The sequence below is a fragment of the Xiphophorus hellerii genome, chromosome 11, assembly GCF_003331165.1.
Source record: "Xiphophorus hellerii strain 12219 chromosome 11, Xiphophorus_hellerii-4.1, whole genome shotgun sequence".
Lineage (NCBI taxonomy): Eukaryota > Metazoa > Chordata > Actinopteri > Cyprinodontiformes > Poeciliidae > Xiphophorus > Xiphophorus hellerii.
The window spans coordinates 17853167-17868913 of record NC_045682.1 but is presented as its reverse complement, the minus strand read 5'-3'; the positions used below and the strand labels follow the sequence as shown (position 1 = coordinate 17868913).

At 39.1% G+C, this 15747-nt stretch overlaps 1 protein-coding gene across 7 annotated transcripts in view; it reads right to left on the bottom strand.

Annotated features, from left to right (window-relative positions):
• Positions 1-15747, bottom strand: part of abr (ABR activator of RhoGEF and GTPase) — a 133046-nt gene that overhangs the window by 41600 nt on the left and 75699 nt on the right. For all 7 annotated transcript variants that reach the window (XM_032575608.1, XM_032575609.1, XM_032575610.1 and 4 more), the window contains 7 exons: positions 15185-15353; positions 11650-11769; positions 11360-11435; positions 11157-11261; positions 7678-7752; positions 2332-2429; positions 2110-2241 (listed from right to left, as the gene is read on the bottom strand). In XM_032575608.1, the coding sequence (XP_032431499.1) occupies positions 2110-2241; positions 2332-2429; positions 7678-7752; positions 11157-11261; positions 11360-11435; positions 11650-11769; positions 15185-15353 (775 nt within the window). The remainder of the gene's footprint in view (positions 1-2109; positions 2242-2331; positions 2430-7677; positions 7753-11156; positions 11262-11359; positions 11436-11649; positions 11770-15184; positions 15354-15747) is intronic.

Sequence of the window (15747 nt, the reverse complement as noted above, 5' to 3'; positions counted from 1 at the left end):
AAAGATGAAATCTTCTAACATGACTCATTTGAAGGTGGGATTGTCGCATTTAACCTAGAAAAGGGAATTTAGTTTTTCAGTAGCAGTCTATATATTTGAAGTTTCTCATACTCTGGGTGTAAAAATAGTTCTATCCTTTGAACCTTTTCCACATTTGAGCACTTTTACGTTTATGTACCATATTCAGATTTCACACAACAGGTTAAGACAAAGCCACACACAATTGTAAAGTGAAAGGTTTATAAAATTCTTGAAAAAAAAAGTGTGGCTTTTATTGTTCACCCCTATTTACTCTGTTTCAGAGGGACAAGAAAAAAGTTGCTGACAGAAACAACTATTAATAGTGATTAATCGAATACTGGAAAAATCAGCAATTAATTTAGTAATCGATTAATTGTTAACTGGAATAAGCAGACTCAAAAAAGGCCATTTGCTGAAAGCTGCACCAAAAAATATATACATACATGAACTTTTCACATGTTAATTTTAGTTTTTTATATGTGGATGATTCCTTTGCTACAAATGAACAAGTGCACATATGAAATGTTTATTTTCTTATTTTAAAAAGGAATTAAATTATTTGTTTATTTGCATTTTTCATACATTTCTAATATTGCACAATAAAGGCTTGGTGGTTATATAAATCTGCAGAATGTGCCTTTTTTGAAAAATCAAATTAATCATCAGAATGATTGATTACTAAAATAATTGTTAGTTGCTGCCCTAACAGAAACGCATAAAAGTTCTTGAATATACATAAGGAACAGTGTACAATTGGATATGCTGTGTGGAATGACAGATAAATTGCCAAAGCAAGTGATGGAATATTAAAGCTTTTAATCAATTTAAATTGCAATTGAGTCGATATTGTGCACTTTAAATGGTGAAACGTGGTGGTAGCTTTATGCTATGGAAATGCTTTTCTTCAGCAGTCAGATAAAAGCTGCTAAAAGCTAAATACAGGGCAATCCTGGAAGAAAAACTTTAACTTTAAACTTTAAGGCAGCAGAACACTTGCTGCAGTTTAGATGCATAGATCCTTATGTAGAAACTAATCCCGGTTAGGTAAAGCATTCACTTACTTTGGGCTAAACTGCTAGACTGAAGCGAGCTGAGTGGATGCAAAGACAGAGAAAAAAAAACACAGCCAGATCTGAGTGGATCATGAAGGATGCATGGTTGGTGCTGCGCTTCTGTCACTCCATTTGTTTTTCAGAGGGAATCAAAGGCAAAACTCAAGGACATAAATCTTCAAACTGAAAGGGGAAGGCATGGAAAGCTGTAGTAACAAATAAGGAATGTGAACAATAACATGCGGGTTCAACATTTTCCATCCAAAGTCGTTTTTTGTTTAAAAAAAAAAAAAAAGATTTATAGCAGGAGATTTAGGTTTGCGGAGAAACAACAAAGCACAAGATATTTTGGAGAAGTTTCGTGTTTGCCCCACTTTCTTTGATATCCGAGGTGTGACACTTGTAAGGAAAACCTTGTCACGGATTCTACTTTTACCTGTTGACTCCGCACGCCATAAACAAATCCCCTCCAAAGGGCTTAAAAGCGACAAATACGTCCTTTGAAATGTGAAGAGCACAAGAGGGAGGGTTATAAATAAGCAGCCACACGCTCACTTCAGTGCAAGTTTGGAGGAAGAACAGGGACATCGCTGAAAGATGGGAGCGTTTCCATCCGTCAGAGGCCTCATGCTGAGAGGTACTACTGACTGAATTGTGGCAGAACTAACTGTAAAAGTTGTGCTGAATTGCAGGAAAGTTACAGAAGGAGCCAAGCTTTATTTGATTTCCCGTGACTTCAAGGAAAAATGGAAGCACGACACCTCGGCGGACCATCAACTCAACATTTATACAAAGCAGAAAATGAAACCACCCATTCCACTTTAAAATGGAACTTAAAGAGATTCCTCCCAACAAAACAGTGGAAACCCCCGTTACAATTTACTCCCAGACTGTTAATCCAACCACTTTCATAACAAACCGCCACTACAGAACCACTTTACTGCACAGAAAGGCTAGACGACTCATTAAAGTGACTCACACGGAGAGAAAATGGGAAAAAACGTGACATATTTCCAGGTGAGGCGGCAGACCTCACCTGGACCTGCCCTTTGCCCATGATCTTGTCCACAATCTCGTTGTCGTCCTTGTTGAGCATGCTTTTGTCGAAACACTTCTCGTAGCACAGGATCCGCAGGTACTGGGAGCCCTCCAGCTCGATCTCAAACTCCTGGAAAACGACGCAGGTGGAGAGAGGGAGATTTAAAACGGCTGATTGGACAGGAAGCGAGGCGCGGCGACTTGTCAGGTGGCGACTGACTTCGTTCCACTGAGGCTCTGCAGTATCTCTGAAGACCCGGGTCTTGGCCTTGCTCACAAAGTAACCGAATGAGTCCACTTCCAGGGTGCAGTATAAATCTATCAGAGAACAGAGAGAGAGAGAGAGTCAAGGTTCATCAGATAAACATACAATCTGAATGCTTCATGCTTTGCTACTTGATTTAAAGTCAAGCTGCGACGGGTCTCTCATGTCTAAATCTTCCAAACGTTTTGAAGTCAGATTTAAAGTACAAACACTAAAGTTCATAACAAGTTTCTGACAAATATTTTCACAGTGATCAGACTTTAAATATGGAAGCTGCAACAACAGAGACAGAAAGGAAGGAGCAGAAAGAGGGAAGAATCAGTGAAAGTATGAATCTGGATGGATGGATGGATGGATGGATGGATGGATGGATGGATGGATACACAGATGAATGGATAGATGGATAAACAAACAGATGGATAGATGGAAAAATGCTTGAATAGATAGACAGATGATGGATGGATGGATGGATGGATGGATGGATGGATGGATGGATGGATGGCAGGCAGGCAGAAGTTGAAATGGAGAAGACCTAAAAAGGATTCCTTTGCGTTCATGTTGACATTTTATTCTGTTTTCTTGGCTCATCTCTTGTGTTTGTGCCGACTGTCGGCCTCAGCTGCTCTCCTCCACTCCACAACCTCATTCCTCTCTCCACCGGGACCAGCCCACCCTGACCCCCTTCACGAACCAATCAAGTCATTAAACGGGTTTCTGTTAACGCTGCCCCCTGCAGATCGAGCTGCCGACTGCCTGTGATGGGTCTCCAGATCGTCCTGCAGCGTGGACCTCGTCCCCTGGGGTCGCCTCCACCAGACAGCATGACGGATGGCTGTGTGCTTTGACCTCTCACAGGGACGCTCACAATGATAGGTGTGGGGGAATGTGAATGTGAGTAAATCTCACCTTCGCATCTTTACTCAAAGACTAAGAACATTGAATTGAAAGTACAAGAAAAGTGCGATCCACACCTTGACTGCATTCAGATAACTATCAGAGGAACACGGAGTCTTATTCCATCTGGTTTGACTCCATCTTTGTTTATTTTCTCAACATCCTGAAAGGTCCGGGCATAATTCGTCCCAGTGAGGAAGAGATTAGTGCCAGTGCTATGAGGGAAGTTCAGCAGAGGGGAATTCAGCTGGACCATGTGGGAAATGAAGCAATTATTGTACACTTCCCCTACATAATGTAGCTGCTTAGACAGCTGCATATGTCTTGATATTTAATATCAAAATGTTTATTTTAACTCTAAGAAAAGGATAAAAGAAGAAGAACATGATTCCTTTTTTGAAGTTTCTTAAAATATATATATATATATTTAAAAGTGTATTGAATCAATACTTGGCAGAAGCACCAATTTTGGGGTAAGATTCGAACATTCAGAGACACGTTCAAGTCATGCACATTTTAATCAGCTCTGGACTTTTACTAGGCCACTCTAACATGAAGCTGATTTGATCCAACTCGTAGGAGTCCAGCTGTAGATGCCATCCCAGATCCAGGTCACTGGCATTTTCTAACAGGTTTTCTTAACCAGCTTCCATGTTGCTGCTAAAGAGAAGCATTGCCCACAACAGGGTTGATGCACATGCACACCATATTTCTCAGGTTTTTATTGCCAAAACAAAAAATCAAAACAGCAAGAATGTTTTTCATTTTACACAAAAAATTACTCCTTTGTGTTGGCCAGTCACATAAAATACCAAAAACTTTGGAGTTTGTGGTGAGGTTCAAGAGGTTTGAATGCTTGTGGAAGTCGCTATGGCAACTGTCAACGTTGATAACGCCATCGTATCCATGAATTGCCGATAGTCACAGCTGACAGAAACTACGGCTGAAAAGACTATTCGTATGAATCGTGATGTATTGATTATTGAAATAATCGTTAACTAATTTAGTAGTCAATTAGTCATTAATGGGAGTATTTAGACTAAGCCAAAACTGTGCAAAAATTCAGATATTTTGCATTTTATATTCCGTAAATCTGTCTTAGCTAAAACTCCTCACGTGGCATAATTTTAGCTTCACCCGGTAAAAATGTACTAAAGTAATGCTGTCATTGCATCTGGTGCAATAAAATGCATGTTTTTTTTATTTGAGGAAATGAACTAAATTGTTTATTTCCGTCTTTTAATGCATTTCTACTATTGTATAAGAAATGCTTACATGGTTAAATGAAAAATCTGTAGAATGTGGCCATTTTTAGTTGCTTAATCGTTAGAATAATCGATTACTAAAATAATTATTAGTTGCAGCCTTACTCTCTGAAAGTCGACTTCCTTTCTCTATCAAAAAAATGTATGAACCCCGGCCCAAAAACTCAAACGAGGCCATAGGAAGCATATTTAGAGGGGCTTTTTTTTTTTTTTTGCTTCTCTGCACTGTATCCAGGGGGTCTTCGGCAAGCGGGGCAGAAGTCCACGAGTTTTTATTTTCCTGGCAAGTCACCACCAGGCTTGCCCGTTGGGAAAGAGGAGTGGGGGAATAAATTGGTCAGGATTGGGTCTCGACCTCTAAATACCGGGTAATGGATCCCATCCTTTTTCATCTTAATTAGCTAAGGAGCACAGCCATTGTGCTTGCGTGTGTGCGTGTGTGTGTGTGCGTACGCTCACACAGGAGGCTAACCTGCGCCCGAGGCGATGCTGAATGTTGGGTCAAACTGCGGGTCCACAGAGTTTAGAGGCAAGTGCTAATCAGTTAGTCTAATCAGCGCTCTGCAGCCACCAGCATGGTGGGTTCTAGGTTTTGCTTCAAGGCTTCAGGACAAAATATTTGTTTTACGGGAACAAATCAAATGAGCAAAGAACAGGAGCTGTTTTTATTCAATCTAGAGAGGGAAAATTAATAAAAGCTGGGAAATGGGAAAACAAGGAGCGAACGTTGAATTGGACAGAAAGTTGTTAGTGCTGAAACAATACAGCCATCTATCCTTCCATTGTCTCAGAGCAGGTATTCTGGTCGGATGATTTCGGGGATGTCGCCGCACATTTCTTACCGTTTGGCCTACATGTTCTTATCTGGATCTGTTCACCCTGTTCCAACACAGCTCAGGCTGCAGAGTGCTGCTGTCACTTTGACAAACGAAAATAAAAACTCAGAATAAAGTAGCGTGATCTGTTTTCACCTTTTTTGTTGTTGTTGGTGTATTAGGTTAGACCTCCTTTTTAACAAGCAGTTTTTGTGACACGCTCAACTCCCAGTTTCTGCTGCTGTGACCCAGTTAGACTAAGTTTTGCCCTGGGCTGAATTTAAAGCCACTTTCCTGTTGAGCAGAGATTGTTTTGACACAAATAACAGACCCCAATAACGTCCTCTGGTCCATACTGATTAGTTTTAAGTCTAGAATGTAAGGAAAAGCACGACGCAGCCTTAAAAATTGATAATTTGTGTCACATTTACATTTTGAGAGAACTAATTACACAGATGTGGTTCTAAAACAAGCAGCTTTAAGTCAGGTATCATGCTACCTTACACAGCTTAGCAGTGATGCATTCTGAGCAGAATTGTACTTATTAAGTCATGGATGATTTAACATGGAACTTTTCTTCAGCTTAATCAGAAAAAAGTACCACTTGTTTCAATAATAGGCACAGAGCTTCAGAGAGAAAAACTCGTGTTCTAACATTAGCAATGAACCCTTCAGATGAAGAGGAAAAATCTCCTGTTATGTTTCATCCAAGTCTGAAAGGCTAATTCAAGGTTTAAAATGGGCTGAAAACAACAATTCCTGGTCGTCTCCTCCAGCAGAGCGAAGCCGCGCTGCAGTTACTACAAAATACAGCTGCATTAACGCTGACGAGGACCAGAAAGGAAGCTCACATCACTACAACTTTAATGTCTTTGCAGTGGTGCTACACAGATTGTATAAGCTGTATATTGTAAGAAAAAAATCATAATCCCAATAGAAATGGACATAAAAAAATTTCCAGATGTGAATTTTAACACATTTTACTGAAACAAAACAGTTTTTTGGGTCAATATGTGGTTTTCTCTTAGCAACAGAACAATCTTCAGAGGGTTCAGCCATGAGCGGCGTCCCTTTGGCCTTTACTTATGTCAAGGAACTGCAGTTTGCCTTTTAGTAGGGTAGATGGCGCTGTAGATAAAATCTGGCTGTGTTCAACTGTGGGCAGCAGAAGAAAAGACTTTGGACTAAATACACGCCTAATGCAACCCAGCTGTGAAGTTTAACCTTGTAAGTAATTTTTTTTGCTGTTACAAGCCGATCAAATATTTACTGAATATTCCCTCCATGTTTCTATTCAACTGTTCTGATAAGTTTATATCTCAGTTTAGTTGGTGTTCCTCATTATAAATATGACACGATTCCATTTCCTTAGTTCTCCATTATATCTGACATTTTTGTTTCAGTTGTGAAATGACTTCATTTAGTCCAGCATTTTCTGGTAAGATTATTTGCTGTTGCATTTAACTGTGTGATCAAATGGAGTCATTTATAATGCAGAAGATGAGGAACGGCCATCAGAGTGACCTCCAACACCGACGCACGATCTACTCCTCACCGTCACCATGGCTGCCATTCCCCACCCTGAATCTGCATGCTTCACTAGATGCTGCCCACAAATTGTATCAGAGAACCCACCCCACCACCTCAACATCTCCTCACACACACACACACACACACCTACTCATTTCAAACCCGTCAGCTCACTCCGCTCCATCAAGGATCAAACAGTCTTTCAGAGTAGAGAGAGAAAGCTTTCCAATCCATTAACCAGGACATTCTAGTGGACTAGCTTTCCTATACAGACGCAGGGCTGTCATGGTAACTGGAAAAAATAATAAATAATAAAGAAAAAGAAAAGTCATATCTCTCCCTCTCTGCCTCAGCCCTCTGATATTTGATCTAGTATTTGTTCAACAAAGGTAGCAAAGTGTGGTGAAGCAGGAGCTGTCCACCGCTGACATGTCTGAAACGGTCTCGGTGGTTTCAAGCCCAACACCACTCTCTGCCAACAACGAACCAAGAGTTACAAAGAATGCACAAAAGAAACTGTTGTTTAAAGTGGGCAATCTCAGAGCAAGTGAACAAAGCGTTTCAGCATGTTTGGCTGCAGTTCTGCATCGAAAGCGAGCGTGGCTGATTTTTATTCCATTGTATGTGCCTGAAGTGCTTTCTGAGTCAGTTGAAATAGTGCAGGTTGTCAGAGACATGGGCAGGCTGCAGTGACTGACTGGGCATTAATGTTTCTGGTGATCACATATAGGTACAGTGGATTCCTGCAGGTTTTAGATATAAGACACAAAAAGCATGAATTTTAGCTGACAACTCACTGGCCGACTCCTGGAATCCCGTGGCAGAGCGGACGATCACATGCAGGAAGCCGTACAGGCCGGGGGTCTCCTCATCTGGAAAACAAGCCAACAGAGCTGTTATTGAAACATACCGTATCAGGTGAAGTTAGAAATAGTATCGTTCCTCACCTAAAAGTTAGAAAAAGAGTTTCTTTTACGTAAAATGTAGATTAATTTATGCAATTTCACCCCTGGTGAAGATGCATAAAAACCTTCAGCTCATCACCATAAGCTTAACTTAGGGCTGGACGGTAAATCAATAACAATATATATTGCAATGGACATATGATTAATATCAATAGATAATACTATATCAGATATTTAATGTATAGAATATTCACTGGACTCCAATTCAGAACCGCACAGCATTCTGGGGAATGTAGGCAGAGAAAAGTAGTCAGTTATTAACTGCTTAGAAATAAAAAAAACAATGACATGGATTGAAAACTGTGGATAAAAGGTGAAATGCCACACCACTAGTTTGACAGTAATTCAGATATTTAAAACAAGAAAAACTGATCAATAATTATTGATGTCGACTGATATAAAATGCTTTTTATCCTGATTCGTTTTTCAGCCGTAGCGTCCAGCCCTACTGGAACTTACTGAAAAGGTTTAGGATATTTATTTAGTGGGGAATAAAACTCCATGTTGGTAATTATTATTGTTTTACACACTATCCCCAAAGTCAATATAATTGGTTCCCCAAACTATTAAGTCAAAATAAATGTAAAAATGAACTCCAATTCATTTATGCTCAGAGTGTCTCCGTAAGCATAAAAAAAAAGAGCTAAACTTCACTATTTGAAGATCAGTCAGCCCAAACTATTTCTGTTCATGCTGCTGGTCTAAGACTACACATTGTCAGCCAGCTGAGCTGAATGTTGTGTGGAAGAGTAGACAGAACCCCCCCCTCAAAACGTCTCACCAACAAACACTTCAAGACGATGAATTCTTGCTCTGGTTAAACCCTGTGAAGTTTGCTTGTTTCCTGGTAAATAAACTACGATGAGGTTTGACAGGACTATAGTGAGGTCCAGCGTAGGTGGTGGAGAATAGACATCGTTGGGATTAAATATGTGTGTGTGTGTGTGTGGGGGGGAGTATTTTCTATATGCAACTGGGAAGTTTCACAGGGAGGTGGTTCATAGAGTTCAGCTTCGGGGTGGCCTGTAAGCTTCTCCACCGAAACAGATCTTTACACATTTAATATGATATCAGGTAAATAATGAGTGACGTAAGCAAGAGAGATTTCACTGAAAGTAATTATATTTCTAGTTCCTCCTCTTTACATCCTATGTCACTCAAGTCTTTGCATTTCTGCTGCTTTCTATCAAGGAATTGGTCAAAAAAGCTTACACTAATCGCAAGATTTGAGCTTTCTTTAAAAACAAACTCAAAACATCTTTGGTTGAAACTTACTTGCGGTAACAGAGATGGAAAGCTTTTTTTTTACAGTAACACATTTATACTTCTTGAACTTTTTTTAACATTTTGTCACATTGCAACCACATGAGAAAGTAAAATTGAATGCTTTAAATCAAATCTGTATGGCCCAGTCAAAACACAACAGTGGGTTTCGGGTCATAAATCCTGCCGGTAAAGGCATGACTAAACAACTGTAGCGGTAATTGCTGCAAAAGTTGGTTCTACAAACACTTGACTCAGGAAGGCCCAATACAAACACTTGCCAAACTTTTTTTTTTTTATCTGCAAAACCCTTTGAAATACTCGTATCGTTTTCCTTTGGCTTTATAATTATGCTTTAATTTGTGTTGCTCTGGTATAAATAATTCCAATAAAATAAATATCACCAGGTTTCAGAAAGTCAAATTTAAGACTTTTAAGACCTTATTTTAATGCCACCTTAAATCATGTTCAAGATCACAAAAACTACAAATGTGTTGCTTGTTATGCAACAAATGTAGAAAAAATGTAGACCTGACTTGTGCTTCTCACATGTAACGCTCTACAGCCATATTTCCAGGTTTAATTTTTTTTTTTTTTTTTGCCACCTAACCTCAAATGGGTTGGCAGAAGAAGTCAGCCAGTGGCAAAAACAAACATCGCACAGCCAACTGTTGATAAATTTACACTTAGATAGAGGCAAAAATCGAGCTAGTTAGCTAGCAGCTTGCTAGTAGTAGCCTCAATAGCCTCGAGTCGCAGAACACAATGGCGATGCTTTCATACAAATCAAACCTTTGCCTGACAGAAAAGTCCTGTGAGACAGAAATTGTATTAAATAGTCTTGCCTTGACAAAATTTAAGACTTGTGATTAAAGAATTTAAGACAATTTAAGACTTTCTTCTTTTTTTTAGGAATTTAAGCCAATTCAAGACCTTGATTTTATACACACTGTTAGAATAACACACAAATTTAAAACTTTTAAAGGATGCACTGACACCCTGCATACACGTTGTTAGTAGAGGCAAGTGTGAAGGTCAGTAGGTGGCCCATGTTAGCCTTGTGGTCGTCAACTGCACCCACAATATTAAGCTTAATTCACTGAACTTTTTTTTTTTTTTACCCCTCCAGGGGGTCTTTTGTGGGCTCTAGTGTCCCTTATATGACAGTAGGCTGACAGGAAACTGGGAAGGAGAGGGGGGAAGACATGCGGCAAATATCGTCGAGTCCGGGAGTCGAACCCGCGACGGCCGCGTCGAGGACTAAAGGCCTCTAAATACGGGTCGCGCCAACCCCTACGCCACCACGGCACGCCCCAATTCACTGAACTTTTGACGAAAAGAAAAAACAGCACCATTAGAATATTGTCTAACTTTTTATATACCAAGTAAAAACACAATCTGTTATTTTTCTTATCATTAGCTGGAGCATAAATAAATATTATGCCTGGATTTAGAATTATAGGGAACCAACAACACAGTTATTAGGTTACACAGCTGTGGCTTCAGTGTGGGTGCCACAATGTAAAAACACGACAGCGGGGAATTTTTCCAGCACTTCAACGTTTACAGGTATGCAAACCCAGAAACCTCCGCAGCCTCATTAAACATCTCACTCAGATTCTCTTGTGCAAGAATCAAACATTGTTTTCCCGAGACCTTCCTGCCAGCTTTGAGGATTTCAAGTGGATGACAGAACCTCTTGGCAATTGAGGAAGGGGATCAGAGCGGGTCGGCCAGATGGCTTTAATGTCACCCCCCTCCACCCAACCTCCCGTCACTGAGAGGAGCTGCAATGCAGAGATCTGAAGCAAAAACAAACATAGGAGCTGGGGGCTCAACGCCGACACACGGCATGGCAGTGGCCGCTATGAGCTAGATGAGAAACATATTGCATCCCGGATTCATCTCCTAAAGGGCCCCAGCTTTCGCTATGTGTCTTTTTTGTGCAGAAGGGGCTGGGGAAGAAACCGTTGTGTGTGTGAATTTAAACTATGTGAGGGTTTAAACACAAGATTATAAAAGAGAGTCTTTGTGTGAGTGTGTCGTACCGTCTTTGTTGGTTGTGACAGGAATGTTGTGGACGGTTCGGAGTTTGAAACAGGAGCTGGTCAAGACCTGGAGCTCCACAGAACTTAGCACACAAGCCTGGAGATCTGATTTAAAATAAACAGCAAAATTTGGTGTGACGTTTATTTTTAATTAAGTCACACTTCATCCTTATTAACAAAACTGTTTAATTAAAGCCAGTTACCTTTCTTTTGGAGTTTCTGGATGCTTTCTTTCCACTCTGCCCTTTCATAATCAGAAGAGAGGAGGAACAGATAGCTCTGCAAACAAATGCATAAATGTTTTAATCAATAAATAACATTTTAAATAAAAAAAACTTTTTTAGAAAGTCACCGAAAATAAGAAAAACAAAGAGTTGGGAATTGGATTTTAGGGATTCTAGCTCTAATCCGTCACAAACTACTCAAAGGTTTATCGCTCCACCTAGTGGTCAGTCTTGAGCATTGCAACTGCCAACAATTGGGCCATCAGTACCTTTCCATGTTTGTTGTGGATGCGGAACGGGATGGTGGGGGATTGCAGGAGTAGCCATGACTCTTGCTCATTCATCTTCTTCCTGAGACGCTCCGCACGGCTCTGACCCTTTGGAGCTTTCTGCACAAACACACAAAATGAAGATACTGTGTGGTTAGTTATCTGAAATAAGAGAGGCTTGTAAGGAGGAGGGGCAGAACTCTACTAGTGGCAAAACTCATCACAACATGCATGTTTTTAGACTTGGCATGACTTTTGATTAGAACTTCAGCTCCAAAAAAAAGGGATAATTTTCCCTTTTCTTTTGTTAACTGTATCATGAATCTACTTGTGGATTTATTGATATTTATATAAAGATATGACAAATTAGCAACTGAATTGAGAAGATAAAGTGAGAAATAGAAAGAATAGAAAATAAAACATCTGACTTATGAATTCTTTCATGGAATATATCGACATGTTCATTATTTCAGCTCAAAATCTAACCGAAATTGAACATTTGTCTCCAAATTAGCCTTGATGAGCTAATAGCGGCACTTAGCGCTGGAAAATTTAAATAAAGCATTAAGGAGACATTTAAGGGGAAGGCAGTGCCTATTTATGTAAATAATAGCAAGAGAAAACAACTTTGAAATCTCAAAAAACGCAACTGCCGTAGATAAGTTGCAAGGAAAAAATACCACCTGCTGAAAGCTGGTGGTAATTTTGGTACAGGAGAAAATTAAGAGAAAAGTTTGGTTTACTTTTGCAAATAATTTTCCCATTCAAATAAATTTTCTAAAGTGTGTTTGTCAATGTTTCTACTTCCAAATGAATCAGGTAAAAGCATGTATCATTCCACTGTCGTTTACAGTCTGAAGCATCACTTAGAAACCCAATGCTGGTTGTGATTTATCGAGTCAGCAGGTGTTCAAAATGTTCTGAGAAATGCTTCATAAGATCAGGACCTGGTGTTTTCTGTTGGATGGAAAAAAAAGAAGAAATTTGTACTTTTTCAATTTGATAACTTCACCGCATCTGCTTTGTTTGTAGGTAAAATGAGGACAACTTCAACCAGATAAAAAAAAAAGAAAAAAAACTTCCTTGTGTTCCTCTTCAGATTTTCAAGAATCTCCTGCCAACACCAATGTTGCCAGTTCATATTCAGCTCTCAATCATTTTATATAAAAAGACTGGATAAGCTATAAAACGTAAGCTCTATGCCGTTAAGCGCATTTTATAACTGCAGGGTTTTATTTTTTTTGTCAGGACTGAAAGAAAAAGCAAATAAATCCTCTCAGTCTTCACCAGGAAGCTGTGACTCAGAGCCTCCCAGACAACAATCAGCTGAATCTCTCCCTCCACCGGCCTCTGGTGACTGGAAATATCAGCAGTGGCCACTCAGTGTGCCCCGAGTGGGCGAGCCAAGCGCCGTGAGAGGGGAATAACAGGAACTCTCCGCTCTTGATGGCGGTGATACAACTCGGCCTGGATGACACTGTGCTTTACTGAAAGTACTTGAAACTGGTAAGAGTCACAACATCTGATATTTCAGCTCTTTTTAGCAACTGATTTGTTTTTAGCACTAACGAGGATTAACAAGACGCGATGACACAACGGCACATTTCCACAACAAAAACCGGGTTAATATCCTGGGATACATTCTTTTACCTCCATCTTACTACAAAATAGTAGTACTTCTTAGATCTAGCCTAAACTATTTTTAGATGGGTGCAATGAGCAGATGTTCAACATTCCTTCATTTCAGACTTTTCACTAATAAAATCCCTTTTATGCTGTTCTGTAAACTTTAAAACTGGGATAGTTACTAATTTACTACATTTGTTAGCAAATGAAACAATTCATCCCCGGCACTTAAGCTGCCAATGTGTATTTTCACAAGATTCTAAGTTTTAGGGTCCCGACTCAATTCAGAAAAAAATTTTCTGTTTGCAGAAAGAAAAATATGCAGATTAAATTATGACTGACAAAAGCAAAATACAGTGTAAACAAATAGAACACTTAAAACAATTCTTGAAGGTTCCGTACTGGATCAAATTTAGTCCGTTTACAAATAAGTTTGTGCATAAAATATAATTTTCCAAAAATTAAGCACACTTCAGTCTACCATAGTGTATTGACCTTTGACCAAAAATACAATACACTATACAGTCATAGTGCATTTATGTTTTGTAAATCTCTACAACTTGAGTTTAAAACAAAATAGACTTCACTGTCTTAACCAAAGTGCATTCAAATTAAACCTTGAACTTTCACGCTCTCCTCATGCTAAATGCTAGCGCGCTCTATTCAGACAGAGAACTAGCTGCTAACTACTCTGCTGTACAGCGGCCGAATGAACATGTAATGAGATATGCAGTATACTTGCAAGTAGAAGTATGATTTATAAGCATTTTAAAATAGATTTTTGAGGATTTTGAACTGATTAAGAATTGCTAGAACAAGGAATTGTGATTTGATATTTCTTTGTACCTCTATGGGACGAGCTTTAAAATCTAAAATTCTGTAAATTATTACAAAATTCCTTTGACTTTAAAATGATTTTAATTCAATTTCAGGGTATAAATGCTGTAAAATAATCACGGGAGATAGTCGTAGCAAACTGTGCTGTATTAGTTTTAACTTCTTGTCAGCTTCAAAATGAATTAAACAGGAAGTATGCGTCCGGAAAATCCATTCAGTTTATTTGGCGTGACTTTATATAAGCTAAATTGTGATTGCTGTGATGGAATCATTGTGAATCATTGTTCCATATAAGAGGGAATCATTGTTTATGGCTTTACTTTCATAACTCCAGAACTTATCTTTTTGTAACAAGAATTTTATTTTCCACCACGCTCAACACAATCAAAAAGCAGCTTGTAGAAAGGGGAGCGTTCTTCTCAGTATCAGCAGGCACGGTTTACATAATCACAATTGTTTTGTACCACATAGTGGCAAAACATCAAACAATGTCCTGTGGAAAAATACAAAGTTCTGGAAATTAAGCTAAATTGTTGCATAGTTAGGATGCCAAGGTGAATCATACATAAACAAAAGATCAGAGCAGGAAAGCCACAACAGCAGGAGCTAAAAAAAAAAAAAAAACACAAAAGATTTTTTCATTTTGCTTAATATTTGTAGATGTCTGTAATGTCCCGGCTCTACTCTGCCAGGACAAACATAAGGGTGGGTGACAAAAGCACAGTTAAAAATAAAGATACAGCTGTTCCAGTAAGGAGTCACTTGCATCACTTACATAAACACAAATCTCCATGGAAGTCTGTCATTCGCTTGTTTGTGCTTATCTTTCTCCTAACAGCAAAAGATTCAGCTCATGATTAGATGTAATGAGAACTGGAAAGTCCCAGTTTGAAATAAAAACACTGAAGGCTACCTTGATAAAGACAAAACAAACAAACAAACTCTCAATCTAGGACTTTTGTATTATTACAACATGAAATAAGTTTCAGTCCATTCTGAGAGCTGAATTAAAGATCAGGACCTACATAAATAGTTTGGATCAGGGAAAAAAGCAAAACAAAACAAAGCTTACCTTCTCTTTCTGTATCTCATTCTTTAAAACTGAGATCTTCATCTTCATCTCTTCGATCTCATGCTCCGGCAGGACCTGGATGCTCGGACAGGAGTCTGAGTCGTCCAGGGTTTGGAAGGTTAAAACAGCCAGAGGAATGTACCACTTGCACTCATACTGCTGGTGGCGACTGCACACACACACAAACACACACACCCCCACAGAATGGATAGAAATTAGTTCAAGTCAAATAGAAAATATGATTTACACATCTTTGCTAAAGCTAGAATATAAGACTACCTTGCATATTCAGCCAAGGCCAATGAGTAAAGCGATTGGATAAATAAGAGCACCATCTTTTAAAGGCCTATTCCCTAATTTTCCATTTATAAAAGCATGTCTCTATTAAGTAGGTTAATGTAACTTGAAAGCTGCAGAATAATGAATTGTTCTTAGTCTATTTGTGTCACAAATCTATATTAATAAAAATGTTAGATGTGTAGTGTTAGCTCTACTAGATGAGGGGCTGAAGACAGCAATGTTCTGTGCCTCTAATGAGCATTAAATGATCAAGCAGCACACTC